This window comes from Osmerus mordax, chromosome 26, assembly GCF_038355195.1.
Source record: "Osmerus mordax isolate fOsmMor3 chromosome 26, fOsmMor3.pri, whole genome shotgun sequence".
NCBI lineage: Eukaryota > Metazoa > Chordata > Actinopteri > Osmeriformes > Osmeridae > Osmerus > Osmerus mordax.
Window position 1 is genome coordinate 3,634,766 of NC_090075.1, and position 25,359 is coordinate 3,660,124.

The 25,359-nt window shown below is 46.8% G+C and overlaps 1 protein-coding gene across 1 annotated transcript in view; it reads right to left on the minus strand.

Annotated features, from left to right (window-relative positions):
* Positions 1–25,359, minus strand: part of LOC136935787 (inactive N-acetylated-alpha-linked acidic dipeptidase-like protein 2) — a 57,228-nt gene that overhangs the window by 9,636 nt on the left and 22,233 nt on the right. The window contains exons 5-8 of the mRNA XM_067229450.1: positions 25,063–25,182; positions 21,735–21,888; positions 6,852–6,995; positions 817–909 (exon numbers count right to left, since the gene is read on the minus strand). Coding sequence (XP_067085551.1) covers positions 817–909; positions 6,852–6,995; positions 21,735–21,888; positions 25,063–25,182 — 511 coding nt within the window. The remainder of the gene's footprint in view (positions 1–816; positions 910–6,851; positions 6,996–21,734; positions 21,889–25,062; positions 25,183–25,359) is intronic.

The following is a 25,359-nucleotide window of genomic DNA, read 5'->3' on the forward strand; positions in this document are numbered from 1 at the left end:
GGGGAACAGACACAGGGGCTGTAAATAGACCCCCCACCACCACCTGACTGGGAGGAATGTTCTGGATGTGCTGGAGCTAACGAGACCATCGCTAGCAGCTAGCCCGCTGCATGGCAACAAGGCCAACCAATTAAAAGGTTGCTGTCCCCTAACATTCCATAATGGAGGGAAAAGGACATATGATCCGACACCAAGCAGTTAAAACACAGCCCCGGAGAGATTTGTGGCTCATAATATAGGCTTTAGTGGCCCATTATGTCGCACTAATATCAGGCAGTAAATCTGCTATGCTAATTTAGGACAGGACAGGTAGATGTCCTGCTGCCTTGAGATAACCAGTCAAGGACAAGATAAAGAACTGCGACATCGCCCTCCTCCTCGCCCTCCTCCTCATCATTCTCCAACTCCTCCTTCTCGCTCTCTGATTCCTGCCCCTCCTCCCTGCATACACACACCCTCTCTCTCTCCTCCGCCTCCCCTCTCCCCCTCCTTCTCCTCCCCCGCCCAGGTTGTCATAGAAAGGCGCTTATTGGCAGCCAACTAAAGCTGCTTTTTGGTTCTGTGCTGGGCCAGAGAGGGGAGTTAGTCAAACTAACAGTTTGGAACTCACTTCCTGAACTGGTCTCTCCACAGGAAGTAAGGGGGCCCTTACTTCCTGTGCAACGTGGAGCGTGGAGTGGAGTGCCCTCCTCTCTCTCTAAACAACATTTCCCTCTCATTAGTAGGGGTTGGAGCTTCTGCAGTTATCGACAAGCGACTTCATAACACAAAAAATCGATATGGGTTTCGGAACGAGGTTCCGACTGCTTCATTTACCTGGGTTGGTTTTCCCTCTTAAGTAGCCGACGACGTTGAACACTGGCTTGTACTGGGAACGGGACCCAACAGTCAACACAACCTTCTTCCTCTCTGTAAAACAAAGAGACAGACACACAGCAGAACAAAATACGGAATTAAACGACCAAGGAGCAAAACATGACATCAACGGCACCGCCAGGCACATTGGCGGCCTCGCAGGAACGGTGTTGATTTGAAAAACACGTGTTGAACACATCGATTTCATAGGGTTATCCGATGAAAAGGTGTTTATCTGGGTCGGAATAACCTGACCGTTAAGGATGATCATCCAAGCACGTGTTATCCCTGTGCGCTTCTGCTGTGTGCTGACATCCGTTTGAATGGCGGCTTAATAACCAGCGTGCCATATATTCCCATATACCTCCTTTTCAATGAGCTTGTTTCATCTTCATTAATCCCCCTGTCGCCACCTCAACCACTCTCACTGAGAGCTCGGGAAATGACACTCCATCTCACGGGCACACACTTGCTCACAAATGATCACACACACACACAGAGAGAGAGAGAGAGACCTCCTCACGCTCATTCTCTCTCTCTCTAAACTGAGAGCAGGTATAAATGGATTATGTGAAATGGATGTGGCTAAGTTTGACAGGGTTATTTATTTCTAGAGCAGCAGGGGTCCTTGTGGAGCTGGCCAGACCTCGAATGTCTGGAGGACCACAGGGAGGGGCGGAGGGAGGGGTTGCCACGGCGACGCGTCTGCAGTCGCCCCTCCATGCCTCCCCAGAACCGCAGCCAACTCGTTAAAACCTGCCACAGCGAGGATACCGCTCTGCACATGTTGTCGGAGGGGGGGGGGATTTGAACCTTTGATTTCAATATGTTCGAAAATGCTGAGCGAAACCCTGGAGGTCGTTAGGGCGCTGGCTCGTTTATTTTGTGGTATAAACAAGGAGGGTTGTCATTTGTTTTCATAAGCTGTCGCCAGGTTCTTGAATGTTCACCTACTCGTCACAATGCCGAGTTTGTCTTTACCAGAGTGGAAAGGTGGGTGTAATGCTGGATGTTCTGCTGTGAGGCCGCCACCGACAGGGAGAAAAGAAGAGCGAGGATGAGAGAGAACGAGAGATTGTGTTTTACTCGAACAGAAAGACAAAGACGGAAAGACACAAAGTGAAAGAGAGATAATCAGTAAGAGAGAGAGAGAGAGACAGAGACAGAGAGAGACAGTGAAAGAGAGAGAGAGACAGAGAGAGACAGTGAAAGAGAGATAATCAGTGAGAGAGAGAGAGAGAGACAGAGACAGAGAGAGACAGTGAAAGAGAGAGAGAGACAGAGAGAGACAGTGAAAGAGAGAGAGAAGACTCCAGTATGTTTCCTTGTCTCTGCAGTGTGAGCTCCAGGCCAATTAAGGAACAAAGGGTCAGAGTGTGGGAGTGAATATGAATCACAGCCGCCACTGCAGAGGATGAAAGCCTGGGTCCTGGAGGATCTCTCCGCCCTCCTCCCTTCCCCTCCATCCCCTCTCTCCTGTGCCTCCCCCTTTCTTCTTCCCTCCTTCACCTCTCTCTCTCTCTCATCTCTTATCCCGCTCCCTCCTTCACCTCTCTCTCTCTCTGTCTCTCTCTCGTTTCTTATCCCCCTCCCTCCTTCACCTCTCTCTCTGTCTCTCTCTCGTTTCTTATCCCCCTCCCTCCTTCACCTCTCTCTCTCTCTCATCTCTTATCCCGCTCCCTCCTTCACCTCTCTCTCTCTCTGTCTCTCTCTCGTTTCTTATCCCCCTCCCTCCTTCACCTCTCTCTCTCTCTCTGTCTCTCTCTCATTTCTTATCCCCCTCCCTCCTTCACCTCTCTCTCTCTCTCATCCGTCATCCCCCTGCCTCTCTTCACCTCTTATCTTCCATCCTTCCATCCTTCCTCCTCTCCTCTACCTCCTCTCTCCCTAGATGGCTCCTCGACACTCCTGGCTGTTCTCTCCACTTCCAGCTTACCGCGTCTGTGACAGCCACCACCCCTTCCCCCCACCCCCCCCCACACACACACTCCACCTCAAACGGAAGACCCCCCCATCCTTCCATAGGAGTCTCCACATGTGCGGGGCATTGGTGAAATCGAAAATTCCGTTTTAAGAGAGTTCCCAGGTTGTGGTGGACAGATGGGCCGGCCTCGGGGCTGTTCTACTGACGCGGGCTCCGACTGTTCCGTTAGGTGCGTGTCTGGGACGAGGTCTGGGACGAGGTCCTGGGACCGCGGCCGGGGACAGGGGCGACGGGGGGGGGACGAGGACAATGACATCACAGGGAAATAAAGATGAGCTGTCGGCCCAGATGCGCGTCTGCGGGTCTGCTACTGTCTGCCTTAGGCCTCTGGTGCACACACGCAACACACACACACACACGCAACACACGCAACACACACACACACAACACACGAACACACACGCACGCAAACATGGAAGTACACATACACAGCACGCACACACATGGTTGGTTGACAGAGCAGTTTTCTACCTACTTGGGGCAGAGTAGTTTAATTCCGTATAAAGATTCAGTGGTCTTCTCTCCGGCTCACATAAAGCATTTATCACTTTTGACAACAGCACAAATGACTGTGGCTAAAGAGCCCAAGATGAACATGTGGTTTTTACGGTACTGTATTAAATCTGCTCCGTACCACAGAAGGAAGACATTTCATTCGATAACACTCCTGGTGAAAAATGTGTTCGAGTTTCACGTGTTAGGGATGGCGATGGGATTTCAAAATAGTTCAGATTTTGATCAACATGTTACAATGTCATGACATTAAACTTCATATACTGATGTATAAATACAGGGCATGCAATATATTTTGTACAGCTGGTTATATACTGTATACATACAGTAGTAGCTCTATGATACAGTGAACAGTGTATACCACTGTGTAGTGTGTGTGTGTGTGTGTGTGTGTGTGTGTGTGTGTGTGTGTGTGTGTGTTTGCCTAACATGGTCTACGACCATGTTCCCTATTCCTATTTTAAAAGGAGAGCCATAAATAGATAGAAAGAGCACCGGGCAAATGCATGTAATAACCTTCAGGTCATCGAAAAGATGCGATTTGGTTTCTCCTCTCTTATTCCCCGCCGCGGATTCACAATGCGGAGGGAAAAGCAGAAAGCAATAAGAAGAGTAGAGAAACCTGCACATGGGCAATCAATAACTCTGTAATTAGGAGCTGGCGAGATTCTCAATAAAGCCATTTCACGTGGCTCTCTGCAGCCCTGGCTGTAATTGCCCTGAACATTTGTTACACTTATAGCGCTTGTTTGGAGCCCGAGAGAGGGGGAGAGAGAGAAGGGGAGAGAGAGGGGGGGAGAGAGAGAGAGAGGGGGGGGGGGGGAGAGAGGGGGAGGGAGAGGGGGAGAGGGGGAGAGAGAGGGGGCGGGCGGAGATGACGGGAGGCGCTAATATCACAATTGGCCGCTGGTCCTCGCCTCCGTATTTGAATCTTCACGGTGAATAAGAGAGCGAGATGAAATGGCCCAGCCGGGCACCTCGGCATTGGACAAAAACACACCTGATAATGAATGGAGCCCTTTCAGATGCAGATGCACTCGGTGGTGCGGCGGTTTGCTGAAACGCTGTGAACAATGGATTTGAGGGAGGAGAGGAAAAGGAGGGGGAGGGAGGGGAGAGGAGCACACAGGTAGGCTAGAGGCCCTAAGCCCCGCGATTCTCGCAAGAAGCCCCGGTTAACATGGGGGTTTTCATGAGAAAAAGAGGCCCCATGCAATTAACAAATGGCCCAGCCAATACGCTGAGCTTTAATTGAATGGGAGTTAAGGGAAGAAAAGAGGGGAGGGCCGGCCGCTGGTAACAAATGATTTTGAACTCTCTGGAGTGGTCAGCGCTTCAGCCAATCGATCCCGCTCAGATTACCCAGAGTCGCCTCTCTCCCCGCGCTTGATCAGGGGAGAGCGGCACCGCAGGGCTGGCGGCTGGCCTAGCACGCCCCAGCTAAACAGGTGCTCCCCCTGTCCTTGGCCCTCCCCCCACCCTCATCCCCGCTCTCCACTCCTCCTCCTCGTCCCCTCTTTCCAGGAGGGGGATCGATAGCTAGCGTGTCGTGGCGGACAGTATTTGGGGCATCATTGATCCCCTGAGACTGGTGTTTCAGACAGCGGGGAGGGGCTGAACACATAGGGTGATGGAGAAAGACAGACTGGAAAAGACTGGGGAGGGAGGGAGGGAGGGAGGGAGGGAGGGAGGGAGGGAGGGAGGGAGGGAGGGAGGGAGGGAGGGAGGGAGGGAGGGAGGGAGGGAGGGAGGGAGGGAGGGAGGGAGGGAGGGAGGGAGGGAGGGAGAGAGAGAGGGAGGGAGAGAAGGAGGGAGGGCAGGAGGAGGCAAAGAGAAAAGTTGGAAAAGACAAAGAAAAATAAGAGGTAGGGAGAGAGATGGAGTCAGAGGTAGAGGAAGGAAAAAAGAGAGAATTAGGGAGAGAGAGGGATGGATGGACACAAGAGCGATTCCTTATTTGTTCTGGAATAATGGAATGTAATTTGTCAATCTTCTTCTATGATGATGATGATGATGATGCAAGCAGCAGCTGTGACCTGCACGGCAGCGCTGGCCCCCGTCTCCAAGGTGACGATGCACCAATAAGAAGGGGGATTTTTACTCAATAGAGGGACTTACAGGCTAATGATAACCTCTCCTGCGCACACGCACACACACAGAGACCCATCCCATTCAGAAAGGTTAATGTACTGGTGTGTTTCTTGAGGAAGGGGATCCAATAATGTCACGGCTAAGGACTAACTCTCCACCATTTTCTTCTCCTTACTAAAATTAGATATTCATCTTCAATCAGCGTGTGTGTGCGCGCGTGTGGGCTTCTTGGCAGACATAAAACCAAGGCCTTCCTCCCCATGCGAGACGAGCATGCAGCCTGCGCGTGCAGTTTACTGGCAGTACTGCGGAGAAATACCAGGTAAACAGTTACAACTCTAATTGGCTATAAATGTCCATAATGACAAAGTGCCATCCAATCAAACGCTCTTGTTGACATTTGACAAGAGCCAATAAAAAGCATCATAGGTGATAAAAACCAAAGGTAGGTCTATAGCTGGATGTTCCCAGCCATAAAGAGGTCATGATATTAACAGAAATGGAGCTATTTACAATATTTCATCTGAAAGGTTATAAACATAATATCTGCCCAAACAGATGACCCTTCGCACACAGACAAATCCCATTTACATCCAATTATCCACTCTTACCCTGCCACCGCTGATGTTTATGATCTAATGTTGTGTCACTGCGCGAACCAAAGGCCCTTGTTATAGATGACCTCGGAGGTATAGCTTTAACAGCCCCCCCCCACCAGAGGATTCAATTAGCTTACCGCGGCGCGTGCTAACACCCTCCGTCTGAATGACACACGTAACCCTAACGACGGGAAGCAGCCTTTAACGGACATACTGTATATCTGTCTCCATGACGATGGTGGTGGGGGTGGGGGAAGGGGGGGGGGGGACATCACTACGGGGGTTAAGGGTTGTAATTCACGACCCCTGCCAACCTTAGTACTATATATCACCCTCCCTTCTCACCATTCCCCATCCTCGGCCTATCATTCTTCCCTTCCCATCCGCCTCCATTGGGAATGGCAGAGGTCCATTTTTGCCGCTAATTCCATTACTCATCGTGGGTCTCTAAGGGCAGAAAATGGAGGCTGTGACATAAGCGGTTGAACCTGCAGACAACTTAACTCAGACAGAATGTCCCTCCCTCAAGATTACTCACCAGCAGATGTGGTTAAAAGCCCTTTTGAGTGTGTGCGCCTGATACAGTGTGGATCACCACAGAATACTACATCATGCAATTAACAGAACAGAATCAAAATGGGATTTGCTCATCGTGGTATCAGGAGGATGGGGAATCGAGTTCTTTGTGCGCAGCCCTTTCTGAAGGAGAGACAAAAGCAGGTTCCCTCAACTCACATCTTTTAGCTCAGCAGGTTAACGCGAGGTTTCAATTTGATACATTCGGCTTTCAAGGTGAGACTTAGGCGTACCTGACGTGCTGGGCGAGGCTATGGGGATGCACGCCCCGTCCGTTCCCGCGGAGGGGGAGGAGAGAATCTTCCTGGCCAGGGAGGCGGAGATTGGCTGCACCAGCAGCGACGTGAGACTGGCTCTCTCCTCTCTGAAGCTACCAGCTGCCAACAGAAACACAACAGGTCAAATTCACACTGAGGGCTGCAGGAGTGACTCTTAAGTCAGTGATCTCCGAATCTTTGGGCGTGATGCTACATTTTTTCAACATTGCAACCTTTGAGAAAGTCAATGTCAGCTTGTTGGTAAACCGTCATGTAGATGAGGGCATCTGTTTTCCTCTCACAGTAATGACTTATGGACAAAGCCATGACACAGTCACTGTGTGCACTTAAACCCTAACGTTCTACCTGACTACTAAGCCATATATCTCAATCTCTCTGTTTTCTCACTTGCTTTCTGTGCCCTCCCCCCCCCCCCCCAAACCCCCTCCCTTTCTCTCCATTTCCTTTCCGTCTCTCTTTCAAGTCTCTCTAAAGTCATATCTAAGCTTGCTAACCGCTAACCACTCGCGTACTGAATGTTAATAGGCAGGAGGATTTTAAATAGGAAATAATGGTTAGAGCAGCCAATAGGGATTTAGGCAGAGAGGAAACGCTCGGTCGGTTTGGCCTCATTAGAGAAGGAAAACGGAGAGCCTAATCCTGCTTGAGGAACACATTTCAGTTGGCACGATTCCGTAAACACCTACCCCGGCCAACCAGTCATCACGCTCCACTGCCGCGACAGCGCAACTTTTCGTTCCACGTCAAAAATTATCTGTAAAAAAAAAACACCCACTCCAGCTGATTGTGTTTTCAAGATCAACTTTTCCTCTACGTTGAGTTTTTCCAACCGTTGATTATTTAAGGGGTTATCAAGCTAGAAATAAAAGCCCTCTCAGTTCTGAATGGTTTTAGAAGGACTCGTGCTGGCGCCGGCTCACAATGGCAGATAATGAGTCGCCCACTCAACGAGAAGGAGAAACAGTTCAAGGTTATGCGCGCTCAGGGGGAGATTATTCGGACTAATCACTGCTTTAATAGCTGAATGTGAGCATTAACAAATGAAGATTGGAGTCTATTTGGACATTGACGTCTCCTTAATTTGCTCAGGAAGAGTGACTTACGGTTATTCGGGGACAAGCTTCATTAGGCATCATTAAGTATGATAATTTGATTTCCGTCTCTCGTAGCAACCGTTCTTGACGTGTGGTGTGGTTGTGCCAACTGAAGAGCTCTTACAGTTTTTTGCGATTGCTTACAAACAATATTTTCTCATAAAATAAGGAGCAAAACAGCAGCCCAGATCTGGACAACTATAAGCACATGCTCAGCCTCACACTATTTGCAAAATACTACACACAGCGGTTTGCAAATCACTAAACACGCTTTTCTACATTAGACACAGAAATATAAGATTATGTCACTTAACTGCTTTTTCAAGACACTGCCTTTTAAAAAGCCACACGTGAACGAATGGATCCAACACGGGCGTCAGGTGTACAAGCACTTAAGTGCTAAACTGTAAACATACCAATCAGGTGTAAGCACTATAAAAAGGCAACAGGTCAGTGTACCTGTCCTCATCAAAAATGGAAGGCAATGTTGCAGGAAGAGGGAGAGGGAGAGGAAGGATGAGAGGGGGAGCCCGTGGAGGAAGAGTGGTGGGGAGAGGGAGAGGTAGACCTGGAGGCCGTGGAAGAATAGGGCCAAATTTACAGTATCTAATGAAATTCAAACAACATTGGTTGACCATATTGTGAACCATGGGGCAACATTGAGAGAGGCTTGACAGAGAGTCCAGCCCAACCTCAGCAGATATACTGTTGCAAAAGTAATTTGGACATTTCGACAAGAGCACAGGTGAAAACTGCTTTTCTCTACTGTCTAGTAGTGTTTCAATCATGGACTGGCAGTCCATGATTGAAACAATGTACTGCATTTCATTTGCTGAATACTTTCATTTGTCTCCACAAATGTATTTGCTGTGTTTACAGTATGTAGCCTGCTACACAGTATTCGATTTGAAATATGTTCTGATTTTCTGCACAAAATGCAACCTTTACGAAGACAATGTGGAGAAATACAGTAAATATTTTCTTCAGTGTGCAGTACTGGTCTTGTTTGTTGTGTTTGGTCAACATATTCATGTACTTTTACGTACTCTACTGTAACAATATCTCTGACTAAATCAAGCAGGTTATGTCATAAAAAAATAATTGTTAGTGTAAAAGTGTTTTAAATTGTGCTCAACAGTGTGTAACTGATTCAAACAGTCAAATTTTATGAACCATGTGTGTGGCATACGGTGACAGAATTGGGTTTTTATACATGATTGTATAGTTATGAAGTGTTTCATTTAGCAAAAGATTGGTGTTTTGCTACTTTTGTGTCTAGTTGTATGAATCGTGTGTTGTGTTTTGACAAAGTGAGCCCTGTTTTCAAAATTGTACTTAAGCAATTGGAAAAAACTGTAAATTAGGAGTTGCACCTAAAACGTTGTGACCAGTGTCACAACCTTGTGACCAGTGTCACAACCTTGTGATTATCTTACAATGTCGCAGCTACTCACGTTCCACCTCAAACCTCTCTCTCTCTCTCTTTCCCTCTCTCTCGCTCCCTCAAATCAAATGTATTTGTATAGCCCCTTTTACAAGCAATGTCACAAAGGGCTTCACATAAGCCCATAGAACCCCCCCTCTCTCTCCCTGTCTCCCTCTCCCACGCACACAATTGACTTCTAAAGTCACTGGGAATAAATAAAGGAAACGATAAAAAACCAAAACATATTCCCAATATAAAACGCTATTGTTCTGGTAACAGTGGCGAACTGTACCTCACATAGATTTGTTGCACATGATACATGCAAGCCAATTAAGGCCTATTACTGATTGGTCAGCCATCACTAATAGGAAATGATCTGAGAGGTCTCTTAAGACCAGCTCATTGGTCATCCTATATAGGTCACGTACTGAAGAGTTACAGAACCCAGCTGGGCTTAGGGTTTCAGGACAAAGTCCAGCCGGCCGTGGAACAGGCTCCACAGACACTTCTCTGAGGTTCTTTTGAATCCAACTCTAGTCAATACGCTTCCTCTAGAACCCCCTGAGGATTTCTACTGGCACATCCCAGCCTCTGATGTGCTTAAATAACCCATGAGGCGAAGAGCTGTATTGACCTACACTGAGGGAACTGAAGGAGATAAGCTTAGAGCTGTCCTTGTAACAAAGTAGTTCGGAGAACGAGAAAAGTTTCTGGTATTTCCGTTTTTATTTTGTATACAGTAGATAACTGTAGTGAGCTGAGGATGCTTGCCAAAGCATGGTCTGTCTGTCGATTGTTTACTGTATTCGACATTAAGTTTCTCACGAGAGTTCGCCATCCCTATTCAATTAGCCACAAACAATGATTTCCAAGTAAACAGGTTGCAAAATGCCGCAATTAATTACCATAAGTACAATACTAATCTTATGCCAAGAGTGGCCTGCCTTTGATTCTCGCTAATCCAGTTCACCTTTTTAACTCAAAGCCTCCTTTCATGTCTTCAGGGTCTTTGAAATGGATAGGTGAGAGGCTCGTCCTCTCATCTTAGTTAGAAAAGGTTGATTTCCATGCCTGTTCCATGGCGCTACCTTCAATTACAAACGAGCGTTTCGCACGCGTGGTCTGAGGGCCTTTCAAGCCCACGTGTAGACACAGCTCAGTTCATTAAGTCTCAGTAGAGGAGGCTCGTTCGGAGAGATGCTCTTTTCTTTAGCGACACCTGAACGCTCTTCGTCCAGCCGCTGGACAGTGAAGCAGCCTGGGTGCACTTTGCTTCAAAACAAACGGCCCCTCCTCCAGTATGATTAACATTAAGCATCACGAGCAATCAGGCTCACCTGATATCCTTGTAATGTATGCACAAAATATGCATATGTGATGGGTAAAAAAACAAAACAAAGATAAATATTGCGTAAAGAGTGTGCCAGCCATACTGTATCGCATCTAGTCTGTGTGCCCTTACCTGAAATAGTTAATAGGTAGCTTGCAGACTTAACAAGAGGCAGAAAGGCCAGACACATGGTCGAGATAACGTCCGTCAAACTCACAAACAAAACCCTATCCCTGACCGGTCTGGTGATCCTTCAAGCGAGAATTCCACCAATCAATTGCCCACCGCCTCCACTGCAAACCTTTTATTACTGGACTGTAATATAAAGTACCTTAGCAATGCCTAGAGATCCTCACCTCTAGGACATTGGGTAGTGTGTGTGTGTGTGTGAGATTTGAGGTCCCTGCTCTTTTCCTGTCAGAATCAAAGTACACTGTGAGGTGTACGCGCCTGTGTCTTGTGGGAACTAGATACTGCTGAGAAATGCTTTAGCAGATGTGGGTTATGATTTCCTGCCAAGCAGGCAGTATGCAACATGGTTTATCCTGTCAGACTCGGTGTGTGTATTGCAACAGCAGTCTTTGTTGTTCACCTTGTGTAGCCAGCTATGGTTTAACACTGGGTGCAAGATGCATGTCGACTTCAATATCAAACACAGAATATGAAATATAAAGTCGTCAGCAAACGTCAACCAATTTGAAATCAATTATGTTTTCCAGGGTGCAGCGGAACCAAGGTTGTCTTGTACCGAATCCGTATCCAACTTTGACTGTCAAACAATGAGATGGTGCTGAGCTGTTGTGAAGTGGTACAGTAGCCATCGCATTAAAGATGTCGAGTGACCCTGAAACAGAGCGTCGGTAGAACATTCTTTTGAGAAGTATCGTCAACGCGATAGTCTTGAATTCCTGTTTCACTCGAAACAGGTAGGCTTCCATTTAGCGGGCACTAGACGACCAAATAAACTCAATTTGGAAAGGATACAGTGACAGTTGTCCTTCTATTGTATAATTTGACAGGATATCTATAGAAAGAAATGCAGGAGACGAGGGAGTAAACAACTTCCGATCTCTAACAACCTAGAACAGTCTGAGTTGTCTGAATGAACATACGCAGCCAGTCCAAATGAAAGACAGAAAGCTATTTCGCCATTTCCTCATATCCTGTTTGTCTAAAAAGAGAATGTCACAAATACACAAATGACCACAACATGATGGCCCCCTAGAAATATAACTGAAACCTCTAATGGCCACTCAGGGAGAGAGAAAGATAGAGAGAGAAAGAAAGAAAGAGTCCCACCATCCCTGCCTGAGAATTGGATGAATATATCCTGGCTCAGAGAGTGTGATCAAAGGAGAGAAAAAGACTGCATTAAAACTAATCAGAAAGGCTAGAGGCACCATTCTCTCTCTCTTCTCCCTCTCTTCTCTATCTCTTTCCTTCCCTCCCTTTCTCCCTCCCTCCCCCTCTCTTTCCTTCTCTCCCTCCCCCTCTCCCTCCCTCCCCCTCTCTTTCCTTCTCTTCCTCCCTTTCTCCCTCCCTCCCTCCCCTCCCCGTCTCTCCCCGTCTCTCTCTCTCTCTCGCTCTCTCTCTCCCCCCCTCTCTCAGTCTCTCTCTCTCAGTCTCTCTCTCAGTCCCTCTCCCTTCTCTCTCTATCTCTCTCTATCTCTCTCAGTCTCTCTCTCAGTCCCTCTCCCTTCGCTCTCTCTCTCTCTCTCTCTCTCTCTCTCTCTCTCTCTCTCTCTCTCTGTATCTCTCAGTCTCTCTCCCTTCTCTATCTCTCTCTCTCTCTAACCTTTCTCTATCCCTCCCTCTGTCTTCCTCCCTCTCTTCGACTGCTGCCACCAGTCCTAGCCCACACAGAGACAACTCCAGCTCTTCAAGACTGCGTGGGGAATCGTGGCACATCCAAAAATCGAGCTCTCTAACAGAGACGGATTTTTAGCCTCTATCTGCTAATGAGTTTCCTCTGGCGGGAGGGGGAGGGGGCGCACAGGTTCAGAACGTGGGGATCTGACCACGCCGAGTGGTTGCCTAGCGATATGTAAAGAGTCATATCAAAGACAAAACCGTATTGGTTGAGGTTAATAAAATAAAGCATTGTGCGTGTGGGCGTACATGTGTTACTGCTTGTGTATGGTGTGTGCGTGTGTGTTTACAAGTTACCTGAAAAGCCAGTTCAATAACCACTGCTGGAGCTCAGAGACTCAGGCAAGAGTAACAGGTGCCATCATTATGTGTACTCATATCTACCCGTCCCTGATAACTGGATGTCCCTAGATATGCCCACTCTCCCAGGAGCCGGTACTCTTCTGCACACTCAGATAACATATCTGATATAGAATCCTCTCATGTAAGAAACGCATCACACTAGGTCACTGGGGTTACGTGTGTGTGTTGTGTGTCGTTCGTATCTCTGAGCTTGTGTTATATATATGTGCGTGTGACTGCATGTGTGTCGTTTTCACATTTACATTACATTTACATTTAGTCATTTAGCAGACGCTCTTATCCAGAGCGACTTACAGTAAGTACAGGGACATTCCCCCGAGGCAAGTAGGGTGAAGTGCCTTGCCCAAGGACACAAAATCAGTTGGCATGACCGGGAATCGAACTGGCAACCTTCAGATTACTAGTCCGACTCCCTCACCGCTCAGCCACCTGACTCCATCATAGATTTCCCATCATAGAATGACATAAGGAGGCCTGAGAGTGCGCGTGCATGTTGGGAGAGTGAGACAAACGAGAAGAGTGAGCATAGGTGCCGATTGCGCCCAAGTGACTCAAATGGACCTGCGTGGAATAGAGGCCAGCGGTGGGAGCCGGCTCCGGACAGGCGCGTCAGCGCTCTGTCGAACCGCCCGGATGCCAAACACAAAATGGCTCCTTCGAAAGTTCGGCCGACGCCAAGCTCTCCAAAAAAAAACCCCACCTGAGCTGGGGGCGACGGCTGGGTCCTCCATAGGGGTCGTTAAATGACATTGTTTTTTAATTGACTTTTATTGTGTTTTGATGCACGTGTGATGCGAGTGAGGATGCGGTGCTGGGGATTTGCAAATCCTCTCTTAATGATGATGTGGTTTTAATGATAGCTTAATGGGCCCCCACCCCCCTCGAGGGCTCTCTGTTTGGGGTAGCAAAGAACCATTAAAAGCATCGTATCCACGCACACAAATATCACCGCTAAGGTCTGAACAATGTCACTGTCAAAACACTGAAAGCTGTCGAAAAAACAAAATTTTACTGTACGTTAGCAGCATATCCATCTACTGGGTTACTGTTCAGTAATTCAAACCTTTGGTATTTGTTGAATGTTTATCTTCGTAATGACCTAGTTGTGGCAGAGTTGATTTAAAAGTATTTCTTTTTATCTTCTGTGAGGGAATCGTTATGGTTATATGGGCTTTTAATGGGCTAGAATATGTGCTGTCAGTTACACCACTGAGGATTGGCTGGCTAGGTAGTGACACCACTGAGGATTGGATGGCTACGTAGTGACACCACTGAGGATTGGCTGGCTAGGTAGTGACACTGTTGAGGATTGGCTGGTTACGTAGTGACACCACTGAGGATTGGCTGGCTAGGTAGTGACACTGTTGAGGATTGGCTGGTTACGTAGTGACACCACTGAGGATTGGCTGGCTACGTAGTGACACTGTTGAGGATTGGCTGGTTACGTAGTGACACCACTGAGGATTGGCTGGCTACGTAGTGACACCAATGAGGATTGGCTGTGCGACGGGTATTCAGTAAGAGCATACTCCTAGGGGGGGTTTAAAGTACAGAAGGAGTGGCTGCATGGGGGTGCACCCCAACTCCCTCTAACTGGAAGTGAGCTGGCTAAATGAGCAAAAGATCAATGGAGTAACACAGATAAAAGATTGTATAATTAGGTAGAAGAAAAAAGGTTCAGTGCTCGGTGTGCTGCAGTGAGTATTCTACAAGGACCAGGGAACGCTACTATCCTAGTAAACGGCACATGACACACTGGTGCACGCGCGCACGCACACACACACACACACATCCCCCCTTTTTCTTTTGCAGCTATGGCGTTAACAACAATCCGTGACGAAAGATATGAGGTGGTTGTGGCCCACCATTTTTAGGTGTCTGTCTCAGATGGGAAGGACCCTGAAGGACAGACAGCTTGACTTGGCAAAGGTCAGTTCCCTAGATCTAGGAGAGAAGGTAGCCAGGCATAGTACTAGCATTGAACACTGGACTAAAGGGTGTCGAGTATAATTCAGGTCATGGATGTGGTAACGAAAAAGGTCAGAACTCAAAACATCCTTCCGCCTCAGTAGAGACGAGAACCACAGGGGCACACCGGTCACTTCTGCAGTATGTGCAGATTATATTCAGAGGTGGGGAAACTATTGTTTTACAGACATACCTAAACAGAGAAACGTAAAATACACAATTTAACTGGTTGGAAGTAGGGCGTGTAGTACTATATAAGAGTGTATCACCAGTCAAAATGCTCCATTTTGGGTTTGCGCAAGTCCAACTGAACTGACAGCTCGTGACTCCATGGTATCCATGTACATCCTTGACAGCAGAGGAAACCTACTTGACTGTGATGACAGGTTTTCGGTGTGGTTCGAGGTGATTTCTTTCCCCAGAAAGGTCCTCACATCCACGATCCTACAATCATACTGGAACTACCCGGCCAGAGTGTCAATGATAGGTTCACAGATTATCTCTGCACTCTGCTCAAACCCTTCAGGCTTTACTAACACTGTGGGCTTGGTGTTGAAGGTTAACACACTGTGGCTGGCCCTCTCTGCCTCAGGGCTTTCCGGCCTGGAGCCTGGCCCTTATTGGCCCTCTCGACTTGGCCCTAGCCAGCACGGCCCGGCCCGGGCTCGTAAAGCAAGCCTCATCTCCTTCACAACAGCTCCTGGCCCTGAGGACTCCGACCTGCTTGGACGCTGAGGTGCTAAACTGTATCAGACTACAATGAACATGGCCGTTGTCCCTTCCAGGTCTTTGACAACAGGGCCCGATGCTTAGCATATCTGTTTGTGCCGCGCCATGTGAGAAGGGCACGAAGAGGCTGCCTGCTGCCTCCAGCAACCACCCCCCCCCCCACACACACACACACACACAAGCCTTAACCAGCCAGTCCTCCTGCCCCTCTCCAGTCAAAGACAAAGAGAAAAGAGAATCTGAGATCCCCCCCCCCCCATCCCCCTCCTTATTTCTCACGCTCATATAAACCCTGTCCACACACCGTGAGGGAAGTCACAACAAATCCTTGTCTGGTAAAACAATTCTCCAATTGCCAGGGCTAAACTATGGTCACGTCTCTGAGGAAGTACAGGGGCCAATGGCCAGAGGCGGGGGGGGGGGGGGAGACAGAGCGGGAATAATGGCTTAATTGGAAGAAAAGTGAATGCTGGTGGTAAATACTGGGAGGATTATGTTCCCTTCGATGTTTACCCCTCCAACGTTCCTCCTCGCAGGAGGAAAACAAGCACATGTCCTGTATCAACAGTTCATTTGCTATATTTTTCTGATACTGTTGTATAACTAGATAACAAAAAAAACTAACAAGAAAAACATCGAAAAATGTTCAGCGAGCGGTAGCAACTGTGGAGGACGCTTTCCATGCCAAGCTACTCGTGCTCCCCTCCAGGGCATACCTGCTCAGACCGGCCCAGATGTTTCTACCTCCCCATTGGACAGCTGTCTGAGACAAAGATATTGTCAGTGTACCTTTCCGATACAACAACAACTGTCTGGAGAGCAGCAATGATTACAAACGCAATTAAGTAAACACGTTCTACTTACTGCTATTCATCTCTATTATCGCTTCCTTTCATTGGAAAGATCAAGTCATTATGTTGTTTGTGCCTTGATTAATTAGTCTCGGATGAAGCTACTTGTTTTGAATGTACAGTCTGCTTCTACATAAGCTCAAACTGGGTAGGTGTGTTGGCTTCATAAGATTTAGCTATATATATGTTTTTGTTCATTCAAACCCATTCCAATTGCTGTTTCAGTGGCTGTTTCATGGGTAGACTTTTAAAGAAAATGTAGGGGGGGGAGAGAAAATGTAGGGGGGGGGGGAAGAGATCTATGAGACAGAAATAGAGCTGCAGAGAACATAATGATAACCTCCCACGACACAGTTGCAGAGCGAAGCCGACTGTGATAATACAAGAACGGGGCGCGCGGGTGGCTGCACCCAGCATTGTCGATGTCATTCCACTAACTTGCTTGTCGTCCTCATATCCCTGACTGTGTTGTTATGAAACTCAAACAGTGTGACGAGGAGATCCGCCGACATTTCCATAATGTTATTGACTGAGCTCCACGCCGTCCGCCGGTCTCTCCCTGACAGGATGCACATGGTGCCAGTGGGATATTTGCATGTCTATTATTGCTTCAATAGCCGGCGAGCAGAGAGAGGGCTAGGATTGGGAAGGCAATTTAAGGCTTGACTACACTTTTGATGTTCAGTTGGATTAACGGTAGAATGGAGGCAACAATGTAGGGAATACCAGTTTAAAACCAAGGTTAAAACGCTAAGGAAGGGAACTGTTGGTTGGTCGTTCAATAAAAACCACCCCTTGTGAGTTTAGGAGTTAAAAAAGTGCAGTAAATGAGCTCTAGTAGGCTTTCCCGTTAGCATATGTAAATGGGGGGTAGGATGTGTAATGAAAAATGAAGGAGAACACACTAATGATGGTTAAACAGCTTGCCATGCAGAGTTGATGATGACGATTTAGGGTTAAAAGTCAGGTCTCCATACCTGGAGTGAGATGTATGAAGGCGCCAACGCAAACAATGTCCTCCAAAACATGCATTTATCAGATGGATAACAAAAAGACGAGACGCAAGAATCTTTGTAAACAGTTTAGAAACCATGTAGGAAGGGCTCGCAACTAGCTTTTCTTCTCACTGTCCCAGTACCGTCCCGAAGTGCAAAATGAACCGTCCCAAACTGAACTTGACCGGTCCCAAAATGTAACTTCTTGTGTTTTAGCATTTTGACATTCTGACATGGGTCTAGGTTATTAGAAACACTATTGAAGTAATCCATACAGTCGTGGGGCTCAAATCAATGTCTGAATTCCAATGTGAATACATGCAGGATATTTTTTTTTTTCCCCCGTCTGTTGAACTGTCAAGGACATCTAGTCTGTGTTGAACTGTCTCAGACATCTTTTTCATCGTCTCTGGGACAACGGGATGACGTTCATTTCGAGCCCTGCATGTATATGGTTTTGATAATGCAATATAGGCTACAGACACTGGCCAAAATCCAAAGAGAGAAAGTGCATGGTTTCGATGCATTCAGTGATAATGTTTAGGTGAAGTCATTGATGATGACATCTAATGGTATAGACCTATTTCTTTTTGTGAATCCGATTTAAGCTGAGGCAGCTTGCTCTGAGGACCCAGGATAAACTTATTAAGTCAGCTATGTGGACCCGGGTTAGCCACTTAAGCTAGTTTTGTGGACCTGGGTTAGCTACTGTAGCTGTGCATAACTGGGATATCTGCCTAGCTAGCTCTCCTATCTAAAACCCTGCACCTTCTAGTCTGAAGAGGCATTAATAAATCAAATGGAGAGCTTCTAAAAGCTTTAACCTCAATGCATTATGCAACCCCTTCCCACAGATGCAAATGGAGCTAGCTTTGACACTGCATTGTTGTTTCTTAAAGTAGGCAATTAGGTACAGCAATGCTTGCAAACTGCTTCAAGAAAAAAGTGGTGGGGCGACTTTATAATGTTGCACCCCACTTAACATATATAGCCTTGAAATAATCTTAAAGTGTCACCAGAGCACTGTTTCACTAAACAATGTAGTGTATGTGTGCCCTGCTTGATGCAAAACTGTGTACTGGCGGGGGGTCCGGGCTAAACTTCCTGTCGTATAAAACCACAGAAGAAAGTTTCACATGTTTAACTATGAACCTCACAGTACAATTCTGCCTAAAACCCTTTCTTTCCGTTTCTTCTTCTTTCTCAGAAGTTTACATTTCTAAACCTGTGAGAGATCCTCTGCAGCTGATGTGCTAATTACCGTCGCTTCCGGCACTGTGTTTAATGCTTGGGTTGAACTCCTGAGAGAACTGGACTTACACATACATCTCTTCCTCCAGCGCTCAATAAATAAAGAAGAGGAACGGCGTGACAAAATCCTTCAGAGCCACGCGTGTTAACAGGAACGAGGAGAACCCAAAGGAGATGGAAACATTTGTATTCTCTTCTGCTCCATCCTGTTCGATTTCACATCCTGGGCTGGAGGGAGGAAGGAGCATCTACGGTGACCCAGAGGACTCCTCCGACACATGCCGGGGGGAGACACGCGACGCGCGGTGACAGTCGTGAATGACACGCCACCGAGGACATTCGCGGCAACCATTTGTTCATTAAAGGTTCCGACATCAGTCCCGCGGCCGCCGCGCGTTTAAATCAATATGCAAATGACTGCATTTCTATTCAAAGGCTTCTTTTGACTTCGGCGAGGTTTTCAAAATAACCCAGGGGAGGCAATTCTTTTCCGTGTGAATAGATCCACCTGTCAGAGAGCAAGAATTAACATGTAAAAATGGTTTGAAGTCATCTCCGTTCGCGTGTCGACGCTTTCTTTACGATAGGGAGGGGGAGGGGGGGCGAGGGATGCACTTTAAAGGTTAATGCAGTTATGCGAGCGCGGACGCCCACCACCCCGCCCCTACAGCCCACTCCTCGCAGCCTGCGACCGTCATCTATCAACATGTGTTCAGCTTCCGTGCTCGGCGTTCCTCAGTCTTGACCCCGAAGCGGTCGTCATTTGAGTAAACAGAGCTAGGGAAATTCATCAAAAGGCAAACAACACAAATAACATGGCGACTAAATAAAAATTTACGAGGAAATTGCTTGGCTTCCGGGGTCTGCTGCCTGGCACAAGACAAGAGGCTTCTGTTCAAAACTGCCAAATCAATTAACCACCCGCATGTGAAAAAGGGATGTTTGCGTGACGACAACACAGTGGTTAACATTGTCTGCCTGCAACATGTCTGGTTTTTCCAGTTGTGTCGTTTTTTCTTCAGCCGAGAACACAGACAGATGTCCACATGGAATATCCAACGTGTTGTCAGTTGTCAGGGGGACGTGGAATTTGTGTCTGAAACCGTTGGAGCACACGCCATCAAGTAAGCAGAGTACATGGAATATAGTTTTTTTCTGTGGGACATACAGTATGTACGTAAAAAGCCCACCCAACAGCCATACATATATACCACAGAATAAAACAATCCCATGTACATCAAAGCCAAGCTGGTGCTTCTCTGAGGACAAAGACTCCAGTCCAGCATGATGCCAAAGAAGCCCAGCTAGGCCACAGAACACCTGCTGCTAGTATCTAAGCAAACAGTATTGCTTGGTAGGTTCTTTGGCAGTTCACATCTCAATTTTCCGCCTTTCCTGCCCGCACACACAAACACACACACAAACACACCATCCCTCTGAGCATACCACAGCAGATATCTTGTATTGAGCGGGAGGCCACAGAAAACAGCATGTTTTAGAAGGCACAGCTTTGTTACTGGTTACCTGTCCCAGCAGACTTCAGTATGGCTGTATGAAGCACAGATAATGCTACAAGGAAGACGCCAATTAAAACCAGCGCAGGGAGCGGATGAATAATGAAGTCAAAACCCGGGGAAAATAACTGTCATTCACAACTACTGAATGACAACACCGACTATTTACCCGTATGACAAAAGTACTCTTGAGAAAACCGCTTTTGAGAAACCAGGTAGAGACGTTTCCTCAAAGGTCCCAGAGGGTTTTAGAAGGTTTGTAACCTTGTTTTTTCTTTTCTTTCTGGAGGTTTGTAGATTTCAGTAGCATACTCGTAGTGCTAGCATACACAACTATCTTGGATTTGATTAGCGTGGCATGTATCATTTCATCAATTTAATTCCCCATGTCATTTCTTAATTGTTTTGTTCATGTCTTACTGTGTTTGACTGCTTGTCTTGTATAATAATTGTATTTATTTTTTACACTGGTCTTTGCTAAGCTTTCCTCCCACTCTTAAGTACAGGCCAAATGGATGATGTACGCTAATTTATGTTCATAATTAAATGTAAGAATTAAGTGAATTAGGATTGCACTAAATTGCACTAAAGTTCTAAATATCTGTCTTTATATAAAGTTATGAACTGAAACAATCAAAGTGTGTCCTGTGCACTACAGTGCCTATGCTGCAGGACTAGAAGTATTGGAGCATTGCTACGTGGGTGAGTTATGATATGTCCTTTCATATCTTGTGCTCATCTTCCAGAGAGTGCACTGGGACACAACTACCAGTGTTACTGGTGAGAGAGCAGACAACCAACATCTGTCCACACACTCAGAGACACACACAGACACGCACAGACACACACAGGAAGACACAGACACACACAGACACGCACAGACACGCACAGACACGCACAGACACGCACAGACACGCACAGACACGCACAGGCAGACACACACAAACAGACATACACACACAGACAGACCCACACACCTAAAGACCAACACACACACACACACACACACACACACACCAGCATCTGCCCAGACATCTGTTCCAAGCCTCTACTGGGTCCTGCCACCAAGGTTCTGGAACTCTTAATAGGACAAAGGTACTTTTGCAGTAATGACATGTCCCCATTGGTCAGACAGGTCAGGAAGTGGAATCCCCATTGGCCAGAAAGAGCGAGAAACAGGAAGTAGGAGCAAAACGTGGGGGGTAAAGAGGTCCACCATCATGGGGAGAACATTTAACTCCAGTCGAACCGCAGCCATGATATGTGCACAGATACGTTTACAGCACACCTGATTCAAACGAATGGTCATTACCCGGCTTCCACAGAGCTTGATAACGACCCATTCATTTGAAACAGGTGTGCTGGAGCAGGGAAACATCTAAAACATGCAGGACAGTGGCCCTCGAGGACCAGGATTGGAGAACCCTGACATAAGGGCTTCTTCTCACCTGTACTGGGGTACCCTGGGGTCGAGGGGTCCCCCCCTGGATTCAGGGTGACCCCAAATGCCTGTGTGTGCTTCTGATTCTGGTCCAAGGGGCTGTCACAGGGGTCAACGTAAACCAGAACCCCCCCGAAACCCAGGTCCGCTAAGAGGGAGAGCTGTGGAGACATGCAGACGAGGTCATATGCATTGGTGTTGATGGTAGCACACTCTGTGTACCACTCAGAGTGGTACACACATTCAGGGCTAAGCCTGAGGTGCAGAGCCTGAGGTAGAATAGGTACATCTAAGGTCAAATCACAGTTACAACTTCACTTTGATATGAAAAATGAATAAACATGGCGAAGTACACTCCCGCTCACATAACAAATGCCTCTTTGTTGTACACATTCCCAGATTTGAAAGTTGAGTGTTTTTCAACAATGTTGGGTTTGTTGAGTAAGCTTCTTCACGCTTTATGCTAAAAAAATATCTGACTGGATTGTTCTCTTAACAGCACTGTGCTTTAGGTACTGGTCCTTGACGACGTTCAAATACATTTGAAGTCTTGGCTCTGGAACTGTGGAGGAACGGCAGGGTTTATTTCTGAAAGCCCACTCCAGGTGCTGATAGCCCACTTCAGATAAAAGCAGCCTGTTAAACGCAGCATGTGTCTTCTCCACACGTCTCTTCCCTACTTGACTGGCCTCACAGGTAGACTGGCAGCTCCCAGACAGGGTTAGCAACATCGCTATGCTCAGCTGAGGATGGCTCGTCAACTCTTCTACTAAGTCGTCCTTTTATTTCAATTCACTTCAGCTCAGCGATTCAAGCTTTTGACAGCGGATCAAGAGGTCGTAGGGTCAAATCCCCCTCCGTATGTTCCATGATATCGTGTGTTGGGGTAACTCTGCGTGCACAGTCATAGAACAAGTTAAATCAGAGGTACCATACCATAGAATATAGGCTACCTGTTGTGTAACTATCCAGGCAGGGGAATCCCATCGTTTACAGTTCCGTAGCCTACATGTTCTGTATATGCGTGACGGACTTAAAAGGGGTTAACAATGTCATTATCCACCCTGAAGAGCTTTAACACTGGAGGCATCATGAAGAGTGATTTGATATTACGTAACTCCACTCTTCAGGGGGGTCGCAGCTGCAACACAACACAAACCCACGCACTCCACCCAGCACCGTGTGACTCCTGTGCTTGACTTTAATATTGCGTTTCCAAGGCGATGCCCTTGATCTTTATGAGCGGGAATGCACTGTATGTTTTATTGTATACGAGACAGGAAGTCAAGGACCTTCTTTTCTTTTTAATCAACAGCTTGTCCTTCACTGGGAACAGTGGCGGAGGGCAGGTGTGCAACATATTCGAAGGACGGCATGTTTACTGACCTGAGGCTTCAATACTAGCGACAGATATAATTAAAAAGGCAGTATTTCCCATTGAAATGGCGAGATGAATGGTTATTAAGGATGCAATCGTTATTATGGCATTCTTGGTTAGCTTCGTCAGTGAACTGCCTCACATAGAACGGTATCAATACACGGGAACATGTACTGATAACATTTGTTGATCCCCTGGTTCACTTGGAACCTGTTGACATTCCAAGTGACAGCCTGATGTTACTGTTCCAAGGTCTGTCTTTAATTGCAGTCAATGGCTTAAAAACTGTCCACAAACGAGAAGGCAAAACCATTTATTTCAGTCCAGACATGAAAGCTCTCTTATTGAGGCCAGAAATGAATTCAGGCTCCAATTTGCTAAGCTATGCTTTCACAACTTAATAAATACAACAATTTGAACTATTCAAAAATAATAATACCATTAACCAGGACAGTTTTATAACCACTCCATGTCACCAAGGTAACATAACAAGCTGTGTATTCTAAAACAAACACAAACCAATCTTCAACAAACCTCATAACAAACAGGATGTCCTACTTTATCCATCAAAAGTACGCCACTTGTCGGTTAAAATCGGAGACAACACAAAGCAAATAAAGTATGATTGAGATTCCGGGTACAAACAAACAGCCAACAATTGGGGGCATATTGAGTAAACAGACATCTAAACAGTGTGTCGGGAGGGAAACAGATTAAATCAAGGTACTCCATGCAAATAGCTGCTCAAAGAGACTCCCAGGGTAAACAGCTTCACTGAGGTGTTACGAAAAGCTTCAGATCCCTAATCTCCCGGTAACAACCAAACATGAAACAGTAAAACATTTCACTGGCGCCCAAGGAGATGGACCGAGGGGGAGGTGAAAAACCCCGCTGCGCATGAGCGCTCGACTTTAAGGTCCCTACTTTCTTGTGCGGACCGGTCGAGGCTTTGTCCTCTTGGAGGTTGTCAACCGCTCCAAAAAACAACAACATTGTGGCGGGCCTCGTAAGTGGAATGATCACGGGAAAAATGGAGGCGACAAGTACGTATTACTGAGGTGTTAGAGAGGCTGTGATGAGTGACCAAATTATGAGCCGCTACATCAGGTAGTACAAAGTCTAATCAAATCAACGTAGCAATTGTTTGGTACCGAAAACAATATGTTCCATTACGAAATGGACGGGACACAAAATAGGTTGAATAACACTTACAGTTAATCAAACTCCGGCCATTGGCTTATATTACCATGAGGAAAAAATAACAGCAAATGTAATTACCGGGGTGTAGCCATTGACGGGTACCTAATTGGAATGAGTGGGTTGAATGACAGAGATGCCAAGCGGAAATATGCGTGTGTGTGGTTCCGGTGAAGTCAGTTGCTAAACAACATCCATTCCTCCTACTCCCAGACCATGGCACTATGGTACCAGTCACCTTCACAGTTCAAACATGCCTCATTGCTAAGGCAGGCCAGGGATCATCAATCTACATTTAGCCTCCTTTCCTATAATAAGCCATGAACACCAGTCATCCCATTCGAACCAATTAGCCACTGACGCTAGATGGGTTTCTGATGAATTTTACATTATGGGATATGACTTTCAATTTCTGTACAATTAGCTTTAATCGCTGTGTGTTGAAGACTTTCCCTGTATTGCTTCTGTTGCCACTTGAGAAGGAAGTTTTGTGGGGAAAAAAAGTTTTATGGAGGCAAACATTTTCTTGCTTTTTCAAGTTTGATGATGAGGTTGGTGAGGATTGAGTTGAGGACATTGTCCTGTGAGTTGTCTGCATGCTGCAGTGAAGGCAGGGAGCGCTTCCCCATGTACATCCATTCCGCCAATGTTAAACCATTTGTCATGTGTATAAATAAATGGTGAAATCAATCACGTGAGTGTCTTGCCTGAACTGATAATTCAGTTTACCCACAACGTGCTTGATGGCTCTAGATCCTACCTTGTAAAGTAAGGGTGCTTGTCCGAGTTTTAAAACTGCAATTTGTTTGGTGACATTCATGGCGGAGCTGACTCTCCTTATGTCCTCCAGACTTCCATACTGCACGTCCACCACCTCGGCCTGCAAGACAGAGAGAGTGAGAGAGGGGGATAGAGAGAGAGAGGGAGAGAGGGAGAGGGGGATAGAGAGAGAGAGAGAGAGAGAGAGAGAGAGAGAGAGAGGGAGGGATATAGATAGAGGGAAAGAGAGAGAGAGAGAGAGAGAGGGGAGGATAGAGAGAGAGAGAGAGAGAGAAAG